At 53.9% G+C, this 17,307-nt stretch overlaps 1 protein-coding gene across 4 annotated transcripts in view; it reads left to right on the forward strand.

Annotated features, from left to right (window-relative positions):
- Nucleotides 1–17,307, forward strand: part of PTPRU (protein tyrosine phosphatase receptor type U) — a 76,371-nt gene that overhangs the window by 3,484 nt on the left and 55,580 nt on the right. For all 4 annotated transcript variants that reach the window (XM_063106831.1, XM_063106834.1, XM_063106832.1 and 1 more), the window contains exons 2-7: nt 11,882–12,013; nt 14,881–15,152; nt 15,673–15,754; nt 15,847–15,962; nt 16,293–16,467; nt 16,877–17,170. In XM_063106831.1, coding sequence (XP_062962901.1) covers nt 11,882–12,013; nt 14,881–15,152; nt 15,673–15,754; nt 15,847–15,962; nt 16,293–16,467; nt 16,877–17,170 — 1,071 coding nt within the window. The remainder of the gene's footprint in view (nt 1–11,881; nt 12,014–14,880; nt 15,153–15,672; nt 15,755–15,846; nt 15,963–16,292; nt 16,468–16,876; nt 17,171–17,307) is intronic.

Here is a 17,307-nt window from a genome sequence, read left to right on the forward strand (position 1 = left end):
CATTTACTAGTAGCCCTCTAAATGCCCATTTCCACCATCTTCTATCTGGGCCTTTGCACAAGCTGTGATTTATGCCCAGAACTCTCTAACTTCACCTCTTCCCAGGTGTACTCCTGCAACTTGTTCAGCTCTCAGCTTAGATGTCACCTTCTCCCTGAAGCCTTCCTTGGTTATGCCCTGTCTTAGCCTGGGAAGGGAGGGGTGTGGGGGTTGATTGGATTTTTACATAGCATTGTCATTATTGTAATTACAATTTATTAGTCCTGCCTCCCTTATCAGACCATGAGCTCTGTGAGGATAGGGACTGGGTATTTAGTTCACTTCTGAATCCTTAGTGCCAGGGGCACGAGGCCTGGCCCACTGGGTCTGACTAAATATATGTGGCATGAAAGAATGAATGAAGTTGAGCAGGTCAAGTTCAGAGCTAGGAGGCCAGATGGGGGTGCACTGACATCACTGAAGGTAGAGATTAAAGACAGGTTTTCTCTCCAGGAATCTGGAAAATTCTACTGGGGGATGGTGTTAAGTTGTGAAAAGGCCATGTAGAGAGTGTCATCTGGGAGCTCTGAGTTGGTGAGGTTAAGTTCCTGCCAGAGACCGAGGGGAGGGAGCAAGTCTCCTGCCTGCCAGCCCCTCCTCCCAGGCTTCCAAACTGCTTCCCTCTGCCCTCTGGCCCCACCCCCAGCAGCTGGCAGGGCCTGTCCAGCCCCTACTCTCAGCCCTTTGTGACTAGGCCTGGCAGTTGGTGAGGCATTGAGTCCCAACGGTCAGTCTGAGTGTTGGGGGAGGAGGGGGGAGAAGAGAGGAGGGAGGGCCCTGCATTAGTCGGGGAGGGATGCTTCCCGGCAAACCCTGCTTCAGACTTCAACCCCAGATCCTGGGGTGGGCAGATGGGGCCACAGCCTCTGTCCTGGCTGTTTGTGTGCTGGAGGGAAGGAAGGAGAGCTGCTTCCTGTGGTGACCCTTGCAGGTGGAGTTGGGGAGGCTAAGGTGTATGCAGATGTGACCCTGGCATCTGGGCAGTCAGAAAGGAGTGTGTGTGTGTGTGTGTGTGTGTGTGTATGTGTGTGTGTGTGTGTGTGTGTGTGTGTGTGTAGCTAGGGGCACAGGGCACAATGTGTGGCTGTCAGGGTGTCTAGCCTTCTGGTTACCTTGGTGTGGCAGGATCTGAGTCTGGAGTACGGAGGGGACCAGCTGCTTTGTTCCCTGGGGAACCTGATACTAGGGTGTCTGGATATCCAAGTGCCAAATTCCTGGAGTTGGGTGCAGAGCTATTTGGATGGGTGGTGTCTCAGTATCCAGGTGTGGGTGTCCCAGTACCAGAACGTGGGTGGGTGTGTCCTGGTGGTTGTGCCCTGCTCAGCCTCTGACACCCCCTTCCCTGGGGCTTGCCTCCCACTCTTGCTTCAGACTCCAAAGCCAGGAGCCTTGGGAGGAGGCCCGATGGTTCTGTTTCTCCGTGATTAGTCAGTCTAGAGCTGCATTATCCAGTTGAACTTTCTATAGTGATGGAAATGTTCTCTACCTGCACTTGCCAATACAGTGGCCACTTAGCCACATGTGGCTGTTAAATTTAAATTAGTTAGAATTAATTAAAATAAAAATTCCATCCCTCAGTAGCACTAGCTGGATTTCAAGTCCTCAACAGCCATGTGCTGCTAGCGGCTATCATGGTACTGGTCAGTGCAGTAGAAAGCACTGTTGTAGAAAGCACTGTTGGGTAATGGCTCTAGACTGACTAGGGTTCTGTGGACAGTGCTGGTCTAGAGGTGCCAGGCCCACAGCACCTTTAGCAAGGCCTGGGCACCTCAGGAGGTAGAATTGGTCTGGATGGACCGTCACTCAGTAGCTGTTAAAAAGGTTCTGTTGAGGCCCTGTCCCCTTCTCCGCAATCTCATCACTTCTTGCCTGGACTATTGCAATAGCCGTTCTGCTGTCGGCTTCTTGCTCTCCAGTGCTTCCACCACCCTGTGACCAGAATGACCAGACATAGGATGCTGCCATTCCCTTGCCCAAGCCAGAGGCTCCCCAGCACCCAGGGGACCCAAACCTAACATGGTAGATGAGGCCCTGCATGACCCATTCTTTTCCACAACAGCTTCACGTTATACTTCTCCTCCCCTGACCCCATTCCTGCCTAGTCATCTTATGATCTAGGATCACCAGGCCGATTGCTGACCCCAGAGCCTGCCATGGCTTATCACACCTCTCTACCTTTGCACATGTGGTGCCTTCTGCCGAGAAAGCCTCTTCCCCCTTCTTATTTTCTGGGGGTCTGCCTACTTGCTCAGCCTTCAGAGTCCAGCTCTATCGTCCCTAGTGCACTGAAGCCTTCCAGCTCCGTCCCAGCGAACTTGGTCAGAGTTGTGCCATAATGCATGTGTGGCGATGTGATACTGTTCTTTTCTGTCTCCTTTCCCCACTAGGCTGGGAGCCCCCTGAAGGCTGGGCTGTGTCTTTGTCAGTCATCTCTGGTCTCCAGAGCTTTATCCATGGCAGGTGCCCACTAAGTGTGCATCTCTGGGTGTACAGGGAAGGCTTAGAGGGGGTGGAGGGAAAGGCTGGGGCTCCAGATGGCCGTCATGGATGGGCTGGTGTGCCTCCTTGGCTGGCTCTGGGCAGGTGCTGCCATTGCCTGCAGAATGGCAGGGGAGGACCCTGAGGTGGACGACTCAGGAGATGCTACTACTCAATGATTCAGGAGGTCTTGGGCAGATTCCCAAGGTGCAGACCCTGGGACCAAGTGGTGAATCAGAAGAGATGGGGAGAAAAGTGGCTTAGAGAGTGGCTGGGGTTTGGGAGTCTGCGGGCAGAAGATGGGGAGAAGGATTGGGATGGGGGTATTAGGAAGGGGTCATTTGATATTTGATGGGCAGGTCACAGCTGGGGCTGGCATGGTGGCTAGGGAATGGGGGATAACTGCTGATGAAGATATATCTGGGGGATGGGACAGCTGGCAATGAGAGGACAGGTGGTGCTGGGGGAACAATTGAGGGTTGGGGGATGGAGAGAAGAGGAGGTGTGGGACAGCTGGGGGATAAGAGGTGACAACTGGGTGGTATCAGAAACCTATCTGGACAGTATAGGTTGGTCTCAGTTGAGAGAGTGGGAATTATATTACTCAGAATTTGTGTGTGTGTCTGTGTGTGTTTACACATGTGTACATGTGGACCCTTGTGGTTGTGCATGTGTGTAAGTATATGTACCTAGGATGTGGTGGTTAACAGCATGGGCTCAGGAGCCAGACCATCTGGGTTCTAATCCTGCTTCCACCACTCCTGGCCATGTGACATCAGGGCAAGTTGCTGACCTCTCTGGGCCTTTAGTGGTTGTATCTTATTTGTGAGATGGCGATAATAACAGAACACACTGCATGGGGTTGTCATGAGGATATATTTTATATTTATACATATCTAGTTTAGAACAGGTCCTGGCACATAGTAAGTGCCATGTAAGTGTTAACTATTATTAAGTGCGTGTGCATGTGTGTGGGCATCCTGTGTGCTCAGAGAAGTTTGTTCTTGGCTTCTGATGAAGTTCAGGCCTGGGAGGAGGTGATGGTGGTGGGGAGGTGGCCAGCCAGGTTGGTTGGGCCTGGATCTCCTCTCACATCCTTCCTCCAGTTCATCCCATCTCCCACTCACCTGTGCCAATAGGCCTCCCTCTCTGTCTCTTCCCTGTCCTGTCCCATACTGCCCTGCCCTGGGCTGGGAGCCAGAGGATGTGCTTTAATTGTCCAAAAGCTTTTTAGCAGAATCCAAATTCATTGTTTGCCTGCCAGCATGTTGGGGCCCTGCTCAGATATAAATAAATACCTGGACAATGTGCTCAGTCCTGAACTGCCTGTCCTGTGGGTGGCAGTGGCTTCATCCTGTGCCCTTGGAGAGTCACTGGAGTGAAAGATGTTGGAGGGTGGGGGACAAGGTGGTGGGATGCCTGCAGGGCAGATGACGCCTCAGCCCCCAACCTACACGGTGAGCCAGCCCAGCCTGGCAGAGCTGTAGGCACAGGGTTTCCTGGAGGTCTGGGCTCCCCTCCCTGTAATACTTTGCAGTGTGCCGCATTGTTGCCTGGATAACTGCACTGCATCAGGCTCCAGACTGCTCTGGATGTGCACTCGCTGGGGTTCCTAGACCCAGCATCCTTGCACTGCATTGCACCTCAGCCCTCCACTGCATGGCTGCACTGGGATTCTGTGTTTTACTGGGTGTGTGGGCTCTCCTGTTTCTGTATGTTCTGCCTCTGCATTGTCCCATTGCACTGTGCTTCCCTCTGCAGTTGTCCTGCCATGTGTGTCTTTGCAGCTCTCTTCAGTGCTGTAGTGTGCCTCTACTGGATGTCAGTATTGCATTGGGAAGGTGGGTTCTCCTGGGTTTCTGGAGAGAGTGCCTTGCACTGCGCCACTGCCTGAGACCAGCACACGGCTTTCTATGGCCACATTGCATGGTTGTATCTTAGAGCATTTCTGTTCTGCACTGCAATACTCAGTGGGCAGTCTACACTGCACTGGGCATGTGGACTCTCCTGTAGTTTGGCATAGCTCCTCACATCGCAGCACTGCACTGTGCCGACAGATGGCATGCTACCACAACATTGCACCTTTGCATCATGTGGCATCTCCATTCTGCACTGCATTGTTGCAGTGGGCATCTGCACTGCATTGGGCATGTAGGCTGTCCTGAGTTTCTGGGCGTAGCCCCTCTGCATTCCACTGTTGTCTTGTACCAACGCAGTGCACCTTTGCCTCCCACAGCACTTCTGTGCCACTGCTTCACTGCACGGCACGGGATATGTGCCTTCTGGCCCAGCCCTTATGCTGCACCACTGCTGCTGTGATGCTGCCAACTATACTCTCTCAGCCTTTCCCTGTATTACCCACCGTGTAGGCTGGTGTTGTTTCCCATTGGCAGCCCCAGGTGAGCAACATTTTACATCAAGTGTCCTCACTGCAGTGTACCTCTGCCCCACATTGCATACTGCTCAGGGAGTCTGTAACTTAGGACCACTTTGTTAGGCTTTGGGACTGGCTTGGGTTTTTGCAGACAGCACCACTGCACAGTAACTGGCGTTGCATCTATGTATGGCACAGAATTACTGCCGAGGGCCTCTATGCTGCTGTGGGGCTGGTCGCTGTTGTGTTGTGTTCATTGCTCCACCCAGTGTCTTCACTGCTTTCCATTTTTGTACCACTGCCCTCAAGTCTGCACCTTCTCTGCTCCTTGGGACTGTATTGAGCTTGTATTTCGGACAGGGTTGCCACACCCAGCAATCTCTTCCATACCTCACTGCCTCCTTCCCTTCCCTGGACCTCTGTCCTGCATGCCTATGCTGGATACACCCTTTCTGTGAGAATGCATGGAGCTTTTACTGTGTGCTGGGCCCTGTGCTGGAGAAGAACTTGGAACACTCGAACTTACCACCTTGGTATTCCTCCATACACCTATCAGGTAGCACTGAGCACCAGCCCCAGGCACTACCAAATGCACTGTGGTGCGCTGTGCCTTGGTGCAGCTCTGGGCCATGCCCACCAGGGACATGGCTCCTCCTCACTGCATCATGGCCCTGACCAATTCTGCCACATGGTAGCAGATGTTTGTGCTGGGGTCTTTGCACACTGTGTGCTCTGCTCCCCTGCACTGTAGAATCACATTCTGCCTCTGTACAGTATAAAGCTGCTTCACTGTACCTTCACACACCACTGCACGGCTTTGCATAGCCCCCTTTCTCTACGGTACCTTTATAAAGTACAGATCTTTGCACTGTGTGGGTTTGTGCACAGCCCCATGCCCCTCCACTCTGTACTGTTTCTTTGTATGACACAGGGCGCCTGCACTGCCGGAGATCTGAAAACTCTTTGCTCACTGTACCTCTGCACAGCTCAGACCTCCACTTGGCCCTTCACTTCCATATGGTGTCCAGCCCTGGCCTGTGCCTTCCCTTTATACTGCCAATAAGGGGAAGCACTACTGCTAACTCTGAGATTTGCACTGCATATGGATCAGAGAGATGGGGAGTGGGTCTGGTGGTAGCTCCCCTGCTGTAGTTGGCTTCTTTCCATCCTCAGTGGAGATGGCAGGATGTTGGTGTTGTCGGCTGCTGTGAATGGTGCCAGCTCAGCTTTCTCTCCCTGTGGCCTGGCCCTGGTTGATCTCCCTGGTTGCAGCCATGCTGAACCCTGGGTGATTAGCAGATGGACTTATTGCAGCCAGCCCTGCCTATAATTAATTGCTCATCAGTTAGTTGGCGCTCTTGCTGGTAGCTCCGGGAGCCCTGGCCTAGATCTGGATGTGTTGACCTGGGCAGGGAGAACAGTGAGGTGGGCTGGGCCAGGCCTCTGGGCTAGAGTCACAGTCCTTGAGCTGGGAGCAGTTGGTCAGGGTCAGACTAGCTGGGATCATGGTGTTAATAAGACCAGCCACTGTTGGCCATCTACTTTTCACAGGGCTTGGGGATGGGGTTCAAAGTCATGAGAACCAATCCTTGACTTCAGGAAGGCAGGTGGTGGGGGTCAGATAGGACTGAGATGGAGCTGCAGTTGGGACGGAGAACCTGGGATAGGCTGGATTGGGCAAGAGTGTCCAGGGGTGAGGCCAGTGTTGGTTCCAGGGTTGGGTTGAGCTACATAGAATAGGGGTGTGTCTTTGGATGATCAAAAAGACCAGCATTGTCGCTGGGATTGTATTTGGGTTCCCAGGCTAGGGTTGGGGCTGTGCCTGGGACTGGGAGAGATCACAGCCCCTAGATTTGCAATCTGTTAGGAGAAGTTTTGTTTCTCATGAGGCCACCCTTGGGAACTGGATGTTCTATTCATAAACCACAGGGAAGAAAAATCTTATTGCAAACAGGTGCTGTTTACCTATGGTTTGCAGAAAACACTGGTGGTGACTGCAGTGGGCACAGAGCACCATCCCCTGTCTGGTGTGAGGAAGGTCTGGTGCATAGTGCTTGTGGTGCTCACACATACACACACAGACACACACACACACACAAACACACAGAGACACACAGCTCCCTTCTACCCCACCCCATATGCCCACTTCGCCCTTAGGCCCATATACCTCCACTTATAGATGCATATCTACACAGCTGGAACTTCCCAGCACCTTCCTGGGAGACCCACCATGCTCTCAGACACCTGTGTTCACCTCACATACCTCTCCCCACTGTGTCTCTCTCTGCCCTCTGGTTATTCTTGCTCACATGCAACCTCACACAAGTGCAATCAGCATCACAGAACTGGAAGCGACTCTCATTTTTATAGGTGAGGAAGCAGGGGTTCAGAGAGGGCAAGTCACTTGTCCAAGGTCACAAAGGGACTTAGAGGTTCAGCAGGAAGAAGATCCAGGTCTCCTGCCTTCCAATTGAGTGCTTGAAATTCGGTACCAGACTATCTTGTTGCTCTCACATGTGTGTACGCACACACGCACGCACGTGTGCACACACGCATAGGGAAACATGCATGTGGAGGTATGGAAACCCTCGCACCAGGGAGACCGCCTCCCATTCTCCTCCAAATGTTGCTCTGCCCCTTATATCACCCCATCCAGAGCCCAGCCGGATGTGGATAAACCATCCCCCTGCCTTCCCAAATTGTGGCTGATGGTTGCTCAGGCAACCGCCCGCCAGATTGGGGAGATTAGCTGAGGAATGTAGCTGGGCCAGTTTTTGCTAAGGCTAGGGGAGCTGGTGGGGGTCCTGGGTTGGTTCAGCCTATGCTTTTGCTCTCAGGAAGGCCTCCACGGAGATGGGTTCCCAAGGAGAGTCCCGGTCTTTTCCCTGATGCGGACTAATTGAGACTGTGTCCCCAAGGCTTGGACTAGGCTGGGGAAAGGGATAGTGTTGAGAGTGAGGCTGTGTGTGTATGCATGTGTGTGTGCTGTGCATTTCTCTGAGTATGATTGTAGTTTGTGCTGGTTGCATCCAGGATGGGGACTTGAGGCCCCTTTTCTCACCAGTTCCTGACATCTGACTTGGGACCCCTTGGTGGCCTGGTCTTAAGCACTCTCCTGATCCTGTTGTGCTCTCTGGAGAAGCTACCTGCCCTACTCTTGGCTTATAGGATGTATCACTTAACTCATCTGGATCCAGGCACTTCCCTGCTCAAATACTTACTGTGGCTCCCCAATTCAAGATGAGGCCGAACTCACTCTGCCACTTAAGGCCCTCTATGATCTGGCCTCAACCTCCCCTGCCTCCAGCCTCATCACTTGTTGCCTCAGTAAATGTGGGCTCCTGTCTGTGCTTTGGACAGACTGTGTTTACTCACTGCCTTCTTTGCTCCTGCTGGGTCCTTTGCCTCAAATGCTTTTCCACCCATCTCTGCTGGCCAGAATGATGACCATCTTTCCAGGCCCTTCCTCTAGGAAACCCTTCCCCTCCACCCCTGGACCCTCTCTTGTGGCCTTGGCCCTTCTCTGCTTTGTCTCATTCCCTCACCCTCACTCAGACTAGGAGGTCCCTGAGGGCAGGGTGGGGTCGTCATCATCCTGGTGTCTAACAGTGCCAGCCTGGGACCTGCTTTGTACTGTCAGGGAGCAAATGTCCTGTGAATGAAACTGAACTAACACATGTGGCCAACAGATGATCAGGGACTTATTTTGTGTTTGCCTAGTCCCCTTGAATCAAGATAGGTGGTTTAAGTCTGAGCTTCTGCACATTGCAGCTGTGTGTCCTTGGGCAAGCAACTGCATCTCTCTGAGCCTGTTTCCATCTGTAAAATAGGAATAATGATAGCACCTACTGTCTGAGCTGCTGTGAGGATTCATCGGCCCACGTGGTCATAGTGGTAATGGGCAGCTCACTCGTGGTACTCATGTGTGTGTACCTGTCTGTGCCCACGTCTGTGTTGGTGGAGTCTAGAGGGATTCCTTGCTACCATTCTTGCTCTGAACTCAAACTTGGATTAGGTTTTTTCCCTGGGGCTAGCAGCTGCCAGCAGGAGTTGGGGCTTTAGCAGGAGCTGGGCTTTGGGGCTCCTGGCTCCTGAGCCGCCTGGACTGGAGGTAATAGGGGCTTTTTCCAGCGCTGGGGAGGGCTGACTGTTCCCAGGGTGAGCTGGAGAAGAGATGGGGGGGCTCTCTTTGAGGATCCTGGCCCAGAGATACAGGGCTGGCGAAGGACATGGATCAGGGAGAGGGAGCCATTCTGGCCAAGGGGTCACTCTGGATGCGGTCAGTCAGCTCAGGATGTCACCCTGGCTGGGGATCAGTTGTAGGGTTTATTGGCATAGGTCAAGGATCTCTCTGGCTGGGGCCACCTGGTCTAGGGTAAGTCAGTCAGTCAGTCTGGTGGGAATTCTGGCTTAAGTCAGATAGTCTGAGGGTCATCTGTGTGAGCTGCAAGCTACTGTGACTGAGGTCAGTCTATCTGGGGGTCACCAACTTGGTTCAGTTAATCTGGGGGATCATATGACTGGAGTCAGTCAATCTTGGGGTTACTCTTGCTGAGGTCAGATGGTTTGGAGTCACTTTGAGCAAAGAACTTGGTTAGGGTGTCACTCTAGCCAGGTCAGTCAGTCTGGGAGTCCTGTAAGTCATGTGGCCTGGCTCAGGATAGGCAAGAGGAAGCTGGAGCTCCCAGGCTTGCCCCAGGGCCATGGGTGAGTCATCCTGGGGCAGCTGCCTTGTAACTTGCCTTGTAAATTGCGAAGGAACAGGAAGGGCCTGAGCCCCAGCCAGGCCTCTAGCTCCTGGGCTTCCCTTTCTGGCAATCCCTCTGCCTCACGGAGGCCTTGGCTAACACTCTGAGGGACAGGCCCAACTCACACTGAAGTCAGCTGTTCCCCTCCTCCAGGAAGTCTTCCCTGACCACCCCTATTGGCCATGTCCTCTCTCTGTGCTGCACTGTGGATCTTTTCCTATAGGGAGTGCTGAGGCCCTCCCAGCACAGATGGGGTTAAAACCCACCTCCCACAGGCCACAGGACATGATGCTGACCAGGGCTTTTTAAACAAAGAGGCAAAGAGCTCAGCCAGGGTCGTGCCCCAGCTCTGGAAAGAGTGTTCTGTTATTTCATCCCATGTGCATGGTGCCAGCCTCACACCCACCTCTCATCTGTTCACACTCTGATGGGGTCCAAGAAGTGGAAAGGGAGACCTCAACAATGGCCAAGCCCCCTGTGCCTGGCTTTGCTGGGTGTGTTTCACATGCTACTTCACGTTATCCACATAACAACCTAAGGAAGCAACACAGCCTCTTAAAAGTGAAGTCACTTGCCTAACACTGTGCCTGGCATGTGGCACTCACTCCCTAGTTTCTCTCTGTTCCCCCTCCCTCCTCTTCTGGAGACTGGGAAGTGGCTCAGGTTTGCGCTTTCTCATACTGAAGGCTTTTCCAGTGAGAAGCATGGACTATGGCATCGACTGACGTAGGTTCAGATCCTGCTTCTGTTCCTGCGTAGGCTCAAGTGGCACATATCAAGAGCTACTATTTCCCTAGTGCTTACATGTGCTAGGCATTGTGCTAATGGACCACCACATTGAATCGTCAACAATCTCACATGTAGATGGGGAAACTGAGGCTCAGAAAGAGAAGCTACCTTCCTACAGTCACAAGGGTTGGCGAATTGCAGAGTCAAGATTCAGTCCCAAGTCTGTCTAATGCCAAAGCCTACTTGCTGATCTACCACGTGGTACTGTGGACGGATCCCTTCACCCCTCAGAGCAAAGCCTCAGTCACCTCATCTGCCAAGTGGGGAGAAGAATCAATGGCTGGCAGGCACCCAGGATGGGGCCTGGCATGATTTGTGCCTGCTTTCCTGCCACTTGCTCAGGCATTTTCCTGGGGTTCAGATGCCTCAGACTACTCCTGAAGGGGCTCCAAACACTAAGGCTCGGGAATGAATGCAGGGGACCAGTTTGTAGATCCTTTCTGAACCAGTGGAGTTCTCAGGTGTATTAGGTGCCCAACCCAGGGCTCTGATGAGCTAGCTAAGATATATGGCTGTCATTACCAACCAAAGGACTCACATCTATTTCAATCCCTCTTTCCTTTCTTCCCTTCTCATTTTAACTGTAAATAGTGGTTGCAAATCATGGAAATTTGTCTTTGTCATACATGTGCCCAGTCCATTCATAACTATGCTTTTGTGTGTCACATTCCTGCAGGCAGAGACCTAAGTTGGCTGACTTTGGGCAACGACTGAATCTCCTTGACATCTGTCAAGTTGTAATAACAGTGGTACCTGACTCAGAAGGTCACCACTAAATGAGACTCTGTACTTAGAGTGTTTAGCATTGTACCTGGCTCTTCCTAAGCACAAGATGATTGATGGTGATTGTTGCTATTTTTAAGATGATACTGTTGGGCTGACTTAGGGCATTCATGATCCCGCCAGGCCCAGGGACCACTGTCTGTCCTCTATGTGAACATGGAGGGCCAGGTGATGGACCACTGAGTAGCAGTCAGGAGATTTCGATTCAAACCTCACCTCTGTCACTAGCTAGCTGTGTGACTCTAAGGAAGTCACTTAGCCTCTTTGGACCTCAGTTTCCTCATCTGTAAAATGGGGATAATTTTAGTCCTGATCTTATAGGTTGTTATAAAGTCCCAATGATATAGCAATAATGATAACTAGTTTTTACTGAGGAGGGTCTTCGATGGGTGGTTGGGCAGTGGGGGGTTCTGGGAAGTACTGGAAGAGTGGGCAGTGTGGAGAAGTCTTGGTATCGAAAGGGGACATTGAGGGGAGGGTCTTGAGAGGAAGAGGGTGGAGGAGGGAGAGTTTTGTTAGTGGGAAGGAGCAGTGGGGGAAGAGCCTGAAGAGAGGGAGGAGAGGAGGGTGTGCCTGGGTAGAAGGAGGGGAGAGTGGAGGCCAACCTCCAGGAGCCCTCCTGGTCAGCAGCCCTGCCTGAGCCTGGGCTAATCAGACCCTGCCCTCACAGCTGGCTGCACCTTCGAGGAGGTGAGTGACCCAGCAGTGCCCTGCGAGTTCAGCCAGGCCCAGTATGATGACTTCCAGTGGGAGCAAGTGCGGATCCACCCTGGCACCCGGGCCCCTGCGGACCTGCCCCACGGTGAGCCTACTCTCTCCATCACCTTTCCCTCTTCTTTTCTTTCCAGGGGCGGTTCTACCCACCTGCGGTGTGACCTTGGGCACGTTACTTAACCTCTCTCCTTTTGCATCTGTAATGACATACATGACACTGAATGTGGACCTCTCTGGACACTGTGTAATTGTGCATGTTAAGTTTCACTTGTAAAATGGGTTCATGTTCAAGTAATCAAAGGCCCTTACAGCTGAAACTTAAACCCGCTCCCCATTACTTCCCTTGCAGCGTAGCGCAGGATCCATCCCACTCCCATCAGGTCTTCTTAAATCCTCCACCTTCGGGGAGGCTCTCTTCATAGGTCTCTTGTCCCTGAGAGCCTCTGAATCCTGGTCTCCCCAGAACTTGAAGATGCTGACAGAGCAGTGACTACTGGATATGTGTAAACCTTCCTTCCTCTGCCTTCTTCTTCTGGAAGTCCCAGATCCTTCTCAACTTCTACCTTGCTCTACCCCTATTTCAGAATGGGACACTTTTGGCATCCTCAGCACTGGACTAGGAATTAGGGGACTAATTATGTAGATTCTAGTACTGGCCTCCTACTGTGATGATGACCCCTAGAGCATTTGTTTCAGAGAGATGAAGACCTGGGTTCAAATCCTGGCTTTATCACTTTACCAGCTGTGTGGCCTTGGGGAAGTCACTTAACTTCTCTGATCCTCCATTGTTTTAGCTATAAAATGGGGAGAACAATAATCTATCTCTCAGGGTTATTAGATAATGTCTATAAAGTGTAAAGCACAGGGGTGGCATGTAGGGACTCAATTAGTAGCTAATGTTGGGAGTATTTGAGGGAGCCCAATTACTAGTACTCAACTGGGTACAGAATCAACTGGGAATTAAGAAAAGGAAAAGACAGATGGAGGCCAGATTATCAATCTTATTACTGATAAGGGCTGTGTCAAAGGACATAGATAGCGTGAGAACCAAATGGGCTTTCTGAGTGAACCCCAGAATTGGACAGCCTGAAGACCCCCTTCCCTTGCCCTATCACAGTAGTGGCCCAGGGCCACTTTACTGCTCAGCTCACAGCATGGCTGAGATTTCATCTACTACCCAGGGCAGCAAAGATTCTCAGTGGTGGGGCCAGGATTTGAAGCCAGTAGGAGAGAGGGCCTTCATGTCCTGGCACAAGTAGCCTCTGCAAACTGGTCTCCTGCTGCTTAGCCTGCCTCCCCCCGTTCTGTGCATTCGCTTACACTGTGCCCTTCCTGGGGCATTCACCTCTGTCTCTGCAGGGCTGTCAGATCCTTGTTAGATCTTGGTACTAGCAGCTAGCACTGTATGACTTGTCTGAGAATGCCCTGTAAAGGTACACACTATGGCAGGAACCCTGGGTGGGCTTCTCCACATCACCAGAGCCCAGCCTCGGCCTTATAAACAGCTGGCACTCAGGACAAGATAGCTGATTTGGATACAGTCCTGACCACCCTGTGTGGGCTCTGCCTCTCTTTCTGTCGCACATAAGCAGAGACACGCCCAGTGAGAAAGTGGAGAGAGAAACTTAGTGTTTAGTGTGGGCTTGTGCTAGATCCTGGGGATGCAGTCTGTGCCCTCCTGGTGCTCACATTCTAGGGAAGGGAGAGGGGCTGGAGGGTGCTGGAGGGGGAGGAAAGGAGGGAGAGTCACACTCAGATAGAGAGCAGGAGAGAAGGAAGAGCAACAGGGACAAAGAGAGGGGGAGGGAGGATGCAGAGTGAGAGAAGAGAGAGGCAGAGGAAGCAGGAGGGAGAGGCGAGAACAAAGTGTCAGATTGGAAGGGGGAGAAAGAGACACACAGCTGTCACAGGGAGAGGAGAGAGGAAGCGGGAGTGGGCCAAGGGAGAGCGTGTTGGGGGCTGGGATGTGCCCTTTCCTGGGAGGGGATAGGGACCAGGAGTTTTGTTTATTTACTACCCTGCCACAACTGATCCAGGAGCTGCTCCACACGGGGCTCTCTTGGCTTACAGAGATGAATGACATCCCCTCTAGCAGAGTCCCTGGGGAACTCTCCGGGAGCAGGGAGCTGAATGGGCTTGTGTTGGCTGGCAGCCAAGCCTGGGAGGAGGCAGCGCTGAGTGGCTGCGGGTGCCCTTGTGGCAGCTGCTGGGGACTTGTCCCCTCAGAAGGGAAGCCATAATCCCCCAGTGAGGTCCCGAGGAGTCTAGTCCGTGTCTACTCTCCCAGTGCACAGCCTGGATCTCTCGGGAAGGAGAGGGCTACCTTTCTCCAGGTTGAAAATCAAGAGAATTTGTATCCCAGGAATTTGGACTCAGAGGGTTGGGGATGGAAGGGAAGTTAAAATCCTTCCATTCAAACTCTGCTCCACATATTCGCTCATCCTGGGTTCAGAGCCTGTGTTGGGGACACAGAGGAGCCTCAAGACTTCACAGGCTGGTGAGGAGACAGACACCCACAAGAGAGAAGCCCACAGTGGAATAGGGAGGCAGGGCTTTGGAAGAGGTGGCCTGTGAGGGCCTGTCTTGGGCCAGGCTCTTGATTCCTGACACAGATGACCTAGTCCCTGTCTCCAAGGATGGCTCAGAATTGGGGAAAGCTGTGGCCTAGGCCGGGCGTGACTTGGACTGTGACCTGTGGATGGAGAGGAGCCATAAAGGGTTTTGACAAAGACAGGTTTGTGTGTTTTTTGGTGCTCCAACTCTCCTTTGGGAAACAGACAGTGGGAAGTGAAGGGAATTACCAGCGAGTTAGAGCTGGACCAGAACTCAGAACCCCGGACTCCCAGTGGGTCCAAATGCTTGGAGGCCTTCGTTTCTGCCCCTCCTAACTGCCCACCTGATTCTGGTCATCCCCTAAGGCCTCCTCAGCTCTTCCTCTTCCTCCTCTCTTTCCAGGCTCCTACTTGATGGTCAACGCTTCCCAGAACGCCCCAGGCCAGCGGGCCCATGTCATTTTCCAGAGCCTGAGTGAGAATGACACCCACTGTGTGCAGTTCAGCTACTTCTTGTACAGCAGGGATGGGCACAGCCCGGGTACCCTGGGTGTCTATGTGCGTGTTAATGGGGGCCCCCTGGGCAGTGCTGTCTGGAATATGACTGGATCCCAGGGCCGTCAGTGGCACCAGGCTGAGCTGGCTGTCAGCACCTTCTGGCCCAATGAATATCAGGTGGGCTGAGTTCAGTCTGTGTTTGGTCTGTGCCTGGGGGTGGTGGCAGGTGGATAGTGGCTTGTGATCAGAGTAGGTGAGTGGCTGAGGTTAGAATTAGTCTGCATTCAGCATCAGGAGGTAATCTGTGGTCAAGGTCAGGAGTCAGTCAGGGGCCAGTCTGGATTCAGCATCAGAGGTCATTGTTAATAGGAATAGCCTATAGCTGGGGTCAAGGATGAGTTGGAACAGTGCCAACCTGGAAACCCTATGTGGCTGGGAAAAGAGTTTTTCTGCTTGAAGGTAACTGTCCAGGACTGGATGGAACCTCTGACCTTTACCTTGTTTGCTCTGAGTGCTGACACCCCACCCCCAACTAGCTGGCTTGGTAGGGAGGGTCAGTGCCAGCTGAGCCTGACCTCTGCTGGTTGAAGAGGACCTGGCTGGGTTGAGCTGAAAGAGGGCTCTTGTGAGCACCTCCCCAGGCAGGGCTGGAGGGATATCAGTATAACAAGGGCCCTCCCACCTTGACTTCCCCCAGGTGCTGTTTGAGGCCCTCATCTCTGCAGACCGCAGGGGCTACATAGGCCTAGATGACATCCTGCTTCTTAGCTACCCCTGCGGTGAGTCCCAGCGCACTGGGGCGTAGGGCTGTGGGGTGCGGGAGGCCACAGGAGGCGCAGGCCCAGCTCACAGCGCGGCTGTATTCCTGCAGCAAAGGCTCCGCACTTCTCCCGCCTGGCAGACGTGGAGGTCAATGCCGGCCAGAACGCGTCGTTCCAGTGCATGGCAGCGGGCAGAGCGGCCGAGGCAGAGCGCTTCCTCCTGCAGGTTAGAGGGGACCTAGGCCAAAAAGGGGTGAGTGAGTAGCCTCTTCTGGGCCCTGGCTCTCTTGCGGGGTTTGAGTCTTTCTTTCATACTCCAGCGCCCATACACATGCGTCCCGGCTGTCCCCTAGGCTCCGCTCTGCCCTCTCGGGTCTCCCATCACCCCAGGGCCGAGCACGGCTCCAGGAACCTCATATCCCCTCTGTGTAGTGGGGACTGTTAAATGGGGCCAGGACAATGACCCCCTTCAGCCCCGCCTTCGCCTGGGTCAGAGAGCGATCAGGACCCTTCCCACCGCAGGGCCTCTGACCCTGTCACCCTTCTTCCCCCGCAGCGGCAAAGCGGGGCTCTGTTGCCCGCTGCCGGCGTGCGGCACATCAGCCACCGGCGCTTCCTGGCCACTTTCTCGCTGGCCTCCGTGAGCCGCGACGAACAGGACCTGTACCGCTGCGTGTCCCAGGCCCCGCGCGGCGCGGGTGTCTCCAATTTCGCTGAGCTCATCGTCAAGGGTCAGCGCGTGGAGCCGGGAGGGGGCCGGGTCTCACGGGGTTGAGGTCTCATCTAGGGGGCGGGGCAGGCGGGGGACAGGGCCGAAGGCAGGGTCTAGCTGTGAGGCCCGAGTGCTGACCCGAGCGCGCATGGGGTCAGCCCCAGGAGGCGAGGACCTGGGGGATTCCGGGGCAGGGCGGTGGAGGAGAATGAGGGAGAGGGTGTGGGTGAGAGGTGAAGGAGGGGTCAGCCTTTGCAGCCGGGTGCCCCTTAGGACCTGGGGACTTACTGAGGTCTTGGTAGCAGCAGGAGGGGTCTGGGAGGACAGGGAGGGCTCTTGGGGATCTGGGTGTGGTGCAACGCTGAGTCGGGGGCGGGGGTGTCACCGCGGCCCCCGTCAGGATCGGTCTCTCCCCCATCTCCTCGCAGAGCCCCCCACCCCCATCGCGCCCCCACAGCTGCTGCGTGCCGGTCCCACCTACCTTATCATCCAGCTCAACACCAACTCCATCATTGGCGACGGGCCGATCGTGCGCAAGGAGATTGAGTACCGCATGGCGCGCGGCCCCTGGGCGGAGGTGCACGCCGTCAACCTGCAGACCTACAAGCTGTGGCACCTCGACCCCGACACCGAGTACGAGATCAGCGTGCTGCTCACGCGCCCCGGAGACGGCGGCACGGGTCGCCCCGGGCCACCCCTCGTCAGCCGCACCAAGTGCGCAGGTGGGTGTGGCCACTACCTCCTGGCCTCGTCCCTCCTCTGAACACCCAGGACAGCGAAGGGGCGGAGGGGTATGGCCTGTTTCTCTGCTTCTGAAACTTTCTAAAGTATCGTGATTTTTCCTCAACCCCTGTTATGG

Source organism: Cynocephalus volans, chromosome 8 (genome assembly GCF_027409185.1).
Source record: "Cynocephalus volans isolate mCynVol1 chromosome 8, mCynVol1.pri, whole genome shotgun sequence".
NCBI classification, from domain to species: Eukaryota; Metazoa; Chordata; class Mammalia; order Dermoptera; family Cynocephalidae; genus Cynocephalus; species Cynocephalus volans.